This window comes from Peromyscus californicus, unplaced genomic scaffold (assembly GCF_007827085.1).
Source record: "Peromyscus californicus insignis strain IS unplaced genomic scaffold, ASM782708v3 Scaffold_8__1_contigs__length_139910024, whole genome shotgun sequence".
Taxonomy (NCBI): domain Eukaryota; kingdom Metazoa; phylum Chordata; class Mammalia; order Rodentia; family Cricetidae; genus Peromyscus; species Peromyscus californicus.
In genome coordinates, this window is record NW_026294606.1 from 57,521,822 (window position 1) to 57,529,386 (window position 7,565).

The following is a 7,565-nucleotide window of genomic DNA, read 5'->3' on the forward strand; positions in this document are numbered from 1 at the left end:
GCTCTGCAATAGATTAATAATAATAATAAATTAATGAATAGAATGAAGAGTTGAATTCGTCCTATGATTTTAGAAATAGTTGTCATAAGTGAGAGAGAGAGAGAGAGAGAGAGAGAGAGAGCAGGAATATGCATGCATCCTATGCTAGCTGAGCTCAGACTTACCATTGTTTAGATTATATTGCTTCTACTCACCATGAAATTTGGTTAGAAATCCTGCCAAAGCTATAATCTGTGCCAGTTCTAAGCGAGGGCTTTTCCCATTCCTCTTTTTTTTTTTTTGAAGGAAAACCTGAGTTTAATCACATTAGATATCTTATTAATCCTCCTTCTCCTTTTTTCCTTGGTGGAACATTTCTCTTGTTGATAATTTTAATATGTTTTTGTACTGAAAATAGATATTTTATTTTGTCTATACAAGGCACTTTCAAATATAAATCATACACTATATGTAGATATAACAGAAAAGGAAGTATAAATATATATATGTAAGAGTTCACTAAGTTCAGTTTTCGTCACAAATCCTATACAAAAGGATTTATTGGCTCAATATCTCTTCTGCCTTTCTCTGCTCTTGTCCAATAGGTGCAAAGCAGCGACAACTAAGTCTTCAGCAGCTGTGGTCTTCTTTACAGACATCCCCCGTACCAGAGGAGCCTTGGAGAGAAGTGGGAGCTTCCGGTGTGTTGCTGAGCTCTGTAAACTGTAAGTCAGGGTGGGGACAGGGAAGAGAGTCTACCACAGTAGTTCTCAACTTTCCTAATGCTGTGTCTCTTTAGTGTAATTCCTCATCTTGTGGTGACCCCCAACCACAAGATTATTTTTATGATGACTTCACAACTGTAATTTTGCTACTGTTATGAATCGTAATGTAAATATCTAATACACAGGATGTCTGATATGTGACCCCTTTGATAGAGTCATTTGACAACCCCAAAGGGGTCATGACCCACAGATTGAGAACCACTGTCCACTATTTTGAGTTGACGTCGGAGTGAAGTTAGACGCTTTTATGGAGACCATGAGAGTCTCCCAGGAGAGCTCAAGCTGCTTGTACTTGGGGAAGTTGGCCTCGACGCTGAGCCAGCTGGAAGGGTGGTGTCCTTCCAGATGCTGGAGAACCCAGGCGTGCATTTGGGAGGCACCCAGACACAGTAAAACAGATCATTCCGGAGGCCTATGTGATCACGATGTGCTTTCTCCTGGTGCCCAGCTCCCTGGGTCCTGGAGCTCCGTAGCTAACAGCAGTGCTGCCTTCAGGTCTTCTCTTTAGACTCAGCGGGGCAGGTTTCCCTGGGTTTCGGAGGTTGTGAGGTTAGGTTCCTGGGTCATCCTCAGTGCTGCTGGTCCTCACACTCATTGGCACTGCTTCCATGGTTTCCATCTCAACACCACGTGGCTGTGAAGCTTGCCTGTAAAATAGTTTATTCACAGGCTTTGAAAAGAGACCAAGGCCAGTCTTGGACCAACATACTTCTTATCAGACATGCAAGCCCTGTACCGAGCGTGTTGCATTAGCAGACACCAGCCTGGCTTTCAGAGATCTGTGTTGCTCAGAGATTAGGAAAACCTAAACTGCTCAGATGTGCAAACAGCAAGAACTTTAATCCTATTTGGGTATTTTCAACCTCACCATCCATCCACCAGAGGTTTACCAATGTTGCTGGAACAAATCATGCCATCCCACTCTCACACCAGACTGCCAACTCTCTGCTAAAAACCAGCACAGACAGCAAGGAAGGGGGAGAGGAGACTGGGACCTTGGCTAGACCAGACTTGATACTGACAAAAGTGGCTGGATAGCCACGAGGCCTTAAAAACAATTCTTATCATTTAGCATTAACCAAATACACTAATGAGCTCGAGGACAGCAGGAGCAGGGAGAGACTCTGTATTCTGTCTGTGTGTCTACTTGTCTTGGAGTTCCCTCGAGTTTTAGGCCCTACGTATCTTGGTCAGTGCTGTCTTCCACAGTTCATATAATATCTTCTAAAGGATAAGCCGGGCGGTGGTGGCGCATGCCTTTAATCCCAGCACTCGGGAGGCAGAGCCAGGCGGATCTCTGTGAGTTCGAGGCCAGCCTGGGCTACCAAGTGAGTTCCAGGAAAAGGCGCAAAGCTACACAGAGAAACCCTGTCTCGAAAAAAACCAAAAAAAAAAAAAAATCTTCTAAAGGATAAACAGCTTTTTAAGCCATGATTAAGTAAACAGTTTTGTGTGAGACAGAAACTAGAAATCAGAAATCTAGGTAAGCTCATCAAAAGCCAATTTGTTGACTGGCAAATCTCTTTTCGGGTGGAAAGGAAGAATTGAGTCCTGCAGCTCTCCTGTGCCACTCACCTTGATCTGATGTACCAGGCAAGGAAAACCACAACTCCTGCACCAACCAGAAGGACCAAGACCGATGTGGAGATGGCCACTGAAAAAGAACAGAACTAAGCTAGCACCACTTGAAAGTCCCATGAGGCCATTCACTGTCAAGAATCGGTAAATTGCTGGTAATTTCCATTCTTGCCTAGGACAGATGCCCTTCTAGCCAGCTTGCCATTATCAACATTTCTTGGGCCTGGAGAGAAGCTCAGTAATCAAGAGCACATACTGCTTCTACAGAAGACTGAAGTTTGGTTCCCACCATACACACTGGGCAACTCAGCTGCCTGTAACCCCGACTCTAGGGGATTCGATGCCCTCCTCTGGCTTCTGTGGGCACCTGCATTCACATGCACATACTCCCTTCCATATAATTAAAAGCAATAAAAATAAATCTCAAAAGGATAAACTAAATAGGAAAGCTGGCTGAAATACACTCAAAGTAATTTTCAACAAGTCATAATCCCATGCACAGAAGACTCTTGAATCTAATGGCTGTTGGGTACAAAGTATTAAGTCATGGTGAGACTCTAATAATCTTTACTTTTACTAAAATTATTTTTTTGTTGCCCTCGGAGTTTTGAAATGACACTAATGTCAGAAGAAGCAGTAAAATCACAGAAAGAAGACATCTTTACAGAAAGTAAAAAATCATCATGGCAAAGTTGTTACAAAAACATTAGGAAACACAATAAATTAATGAAAGATATCTTGAAGTCTCAGATTGGATTTTTTTTCGAAGGATGTGTTGCATATAAACTGTCTTCCACTGGCTGGTAGGCTTAGCACCCCTTTACTGCTGAGGAGTGACTTACTGGAAAAGAGGAATTAGTGGTAGGAAGTAGTAGTTCTACTTTCACAATGCTCTTCCTATTGCTTTTGGAATGAGAAGAAACAACTGCAGAATCATCAGGAAAGGAGGCTCCTAGGCCAGTGATATCACAAAACTGGTGACTTAACCCCAGTTTCTTTTTCAACTACATCCACGCAATGCTGGACAAGAAATTGAAACCAGACTTGTGGAGACAAGGAATTAACAGATCATCTGGCAAGTTCTCCACCCTTTCTGGAGGGAAAAGGAAGAAATGGAGATTTGATGTGAGAAAGGAAAGGGGAGGAAGGAAATGGAGGAGAGCAGATGATTATGGTACCAAAGGCCATGAGAGCTGCTGGCCCCATTTCCTCTACAGGCCACAGTGTAGGCTGGGGCCAAGATGGAGAAGGCAGTGGAGACAGGCGGGGCCGGTATTCATGGAGGATGATAAAATCGCTGTGTGTGAACACAGGGGGAACAGATTCCTTAGCAGGACCCAGGCAGATCAGGCCAGTCCTGCAGGAAAACTACCGCGAATCTGCGTCAGGTGCTGGAAGATGAACATCTGCTCCTTACTCCTGGCTGAGGCTTTTTTGTTTGTCTGTTACTGTCCTGGGTTCGTAAGAAGAGTTGAGGTCAGGACCCGAGGATGTAGTTACAGTGCTTGTCTACCATGCAGCGAGACCCTAGGTTCTATCCTTAGGACTAAAAAGTAAATAAATAAAAGAAATATTGTATCCAAATCAGATACTCAAAAAAGGATTGCGCTAGCCTAGCTTTTAAATTTTCATAAATTAAATTTAAGATGATTCTCTCTCTCTCTCTCTCTCTCTCTCTCTCTCTCTGTGTGTGTGTGTGTGTGTGTGTGTGTGTGTGTGTGTGTGTCTACATTCTTTTGTATGAACATGGGCGTGCTTGGACCACAGTGGGAGGCAAGAGGGCACATGTAAGGAGATTGGGGGACAACCTCAGGTCCTCTGTCCACCATTTTTGAGACAGGTTTCTTTGTTATTCTCTACTGTGAAGTCAGGCCGACTGGCCCAAGATCTTGTAGAGGGTCTTAAATCTGTGCCTCCCCCTATCTCTCCTTAGGAGCACCGGGATTACAGATGTGAGCTATCATACCCAGCTTTGCATGGGTTCTGAGAGTTGAACTCAGGTCCTCACACTTGCGTGGCAACTGCTTTTACCCACTGAGCCATCTTCCCAACCCTAAGGTCTGTGAAGATCAGAAATCAGTATTTCATAGCAACTTAGGACCACCACTGGTAAAGATTTCAGTTGTCACTGGACAAGTCGATGAATGACAGTCCCCGTCAAATGCAGACAGAGCCTGTCAACGGCAACAAACTCATGTCACATGTGGAAAAGACTCAGGCCCAGTACCATTCTGGAAAGTAACCTTTCACTCCTAGTGAACTAAGTCCAGCACCCACCGTAAGTGCTATTGCAGGTGGCACACTGGGCTTGGAGTCTGTAGTCAGGAGTCTTGGGCTGGTAAGCTAGCTCGTTGGGTTCAATGACAATTGGGAACCCTGACAGCCTGGGTTCAATCCCTGGGAACCAGATGGTGGAAGGAGAGAACCCACTCCCACAAGTGGCATACACACACACACACACACACACACACACACACACACACACACACGTAATAATGAAGATTTTTTTTTTAAACTGGCTGGAGAGACAGCCATGGGTGCTGGGAACCGAACTGTAATATTTTTGGTTGTGAGCCTAGGCTTTAACGACTGAGCCATCTCTCCAGCCCAATAATGAAGATTTTTTAAAAATAAAACCAGGAGTTTTTAATAACCACCTAGGTAAAGATCAGAGAGAAGATACTGGGATAATTGAATAAGTCCTTGGCAGGAAAGGCTGTCAAATGAAGCAGTTGATAATTAAGACAATGAAACCACATTTCTTCACCATTAAAATGTTCAAGTCTTTAAGTTCTGGTACTCATTTGCTAACTCATCCAGTATTTATTGAGCATCAGCTATTGGCTGTTTTCTGTTGAATTAAAAGGAACAACTTCTAAGCCGGCGGTGGTGGTGCACACTTTTAATCCCAGCACTTGGGAGACAGAGGCAGGTGGATCTATGTGAGTTCAAGGCCAACCTGGTCTACAGAGCAACTTCCAGGACAGCCAGGACTAGACAGAGAAAACCTGTCTTGAAAAGCAAACAAACAAGTAAACAAGAACAACTTTTAAAAATAGTGATAACTGGGCCTGGAGAGGTAGCTGAGTGAGTAAGAGTGCATACTGCTCTTGCCAAGGATCCAGGTCCAGTTCATAGAACCCACACAGCAGTTCAGGTCCTCACATTGAATGGCAATTGCATTTACCCACTGGGTCATCTTCCCAACCCCAATGTCTTTTAAAATCAGTTCCAAGGGGATCTGATGCCCTCTTTTGACCTCTGCAGGTTCCTGTATGCACTTTCAACATGCACTCAGGTACATATATATAACATAAAAATAAAAATTTTAAAAGAAAATAAATGTGAGAACCATTTGTATAGCTTATTTTAACCATTATAGACTGGGGATACAACTCAGTGAAGAGTATCTGTCTAGCGTGCCCTTTGTTCCATCCTTATTATAAAACTAAAACAATAAAACAAAATATCAGAGGGTTGATTATCAGTTAATTGACTAAGCAATCACTATGGTTGAACATTGTTAATACTGCCTTACAGAGATGCGCTTAGCTGATTGCTTATTCATGAAGAAAAAGCACCCCACCCTGTGTCCAAGGAGCCAATGGGTATCTACACTATGCAAATGAATGGTGGGGTACTCGAAGATCTTGGGTGGCTGGGATGGATAGTGTAAATGGCAAACTTTGAAGACACTGTCACAAATACTTTTACAAAACTAGACTGGTTATAATTTCAATTTGCACTTTATTAGCAGACAATAAGAACTTTTAATATCCCATTTTCATTTCTTTACTAACCAATTGACTTCTCTCATAATTCAGCATCTTCATGTCTATGTTTAAGGAAGAACACCTTATTTATACATAAAGTGATTTTTAAAATTTAAAAACCTTTATATTTCTCACCATCCCTTGCACAGAATTATCTTTGTCATGAAAGCCATGAACTGGAAAAATAAGTATTGGATCCTAAATTGCTTGAAGCTTTATATAGAAATTTTTACATGTAGATTTTCATCCACTAAGTATAATTGCACCCAAGTTTCCAATTAGTTACTGTTGGTAATGTAACTCAAGACAGTAAATAATGACATGTCCAAAGATGAGATTGGCTAAATAAATTGTGTTCAGGTCTGTATGGAGGTAGAATATTCTGTAGCCATTAAAGAGAGTAAGGTGGTTTTTATGTGCACATATGGAGAATTGCTAAGATATGTCAGTGTCCCAGTGAACGTTCATTGTCACTTTGATACAGTCTAGAGTGATGAGAGGAGAAGCCTTAATTGAGAAATTGCCTAGATCAGGTTGGCCTGTGTGCATGTCTATGGGGCATTTCTTTGACAGTTAACTGAGGAAGGGGGTCCAGCCCACTGTGTAAAGCACTGGTCCCTGGTCAGATGGTCCTGGCTGTATAAGAAAGCTAGCCGATGGGACTGGAGCGATGGTTCAGCAGTTAAGAGCACACACCGCTCTTTCGGAGGATCTGAGTTTGGTTCTGAGCATCACATCAGGTGGCTCACAGTTGCCTGTAACTCTTGTTCCAGGAGGTTGGGATGCCTCTGGCCTTCGAGAGCACTTGCCCTCATGTGCATGCATGTGCGCATCCTCAGACACACACACACACACACACACACACACACACACACACACACACACACACACACACAGAGTTTTAAAAATAATAAGAAATAGCCTTCTAGAAAAACATTTTTAGAAACTTTAAAGAAAGCTAGCAAAGAATGAGCCAGAGAGTGAATGAGCACAGAGCATTCCTCCTTGGCTTCTGCTTCAAACTCCTGCTTGAGTTTCTGCTCTGACTTTCCTCGGTGATGGACTGTGACCTGGAAGTATAAGCCAAATAAACACTTTCCTACCCAAGTTGTTTTGGTTAGAGTGTTTTATTATAGCAACGAAAAGGAAATCAGGACAGCCCCGTAAGTGAAGAGGTGTGAAATACCTATCCTTATACTGTTCCTGTGTGTGTTTGTTTTTACACCGCCAATCAGAAGGAAGCAAAGGAGTTTGCTGTCTGTCTCCAGGAAGGCTTTGAGTCAGAGGCAAGACTTCCATTCTCTTCATTCTGTGCTAACTTTGGACTGTTTTTTGTTTTAAATTTCTTGAAGTATGGTGTTATGTAGCCACAATGGTCTTGATACTCACTATGTAACCCAGACAGATCTTAAACTCACAGTAATCCTCCTGCCCTAGCCTTCTGAGTGCT

The 7,565-nt window shown here is 42.7% G+C and overlaps 1 protein-coding gene across 2 annotated transcripts in view; it reads right to left on the reverse strand.

Annotated features, from left to right (window-relative positions):
• Nucleotides 1–425: 425 nt before the first annotated feature.
• Il15ra (interleukin 15 receptor subunit alpha) overlaps nt 426–7,565 on the reverse strand; it is a 30,682-nt gene continuing 23,542 nt past the window's right edge. For both annotated transcript variants that reach the window (XM_052728971.1, XM_052728969.1), the window contains 2 exons: nt 2,340–2,418; nt 426–1,411 (listed from right to left, as the gene is read on the reverse strand). In XM_052728971.1, coding sequence (XP_052584931.1) covers nt 1,315–1,411; nt 2,340–2,418 — 176 coding nt within the window. In that variant the 3' untranslated portion in view covers nt 426–1,314. The remainder of the gene's footprint in view (nt 1,412–2,339; nt 2,419–7,565) is intronic.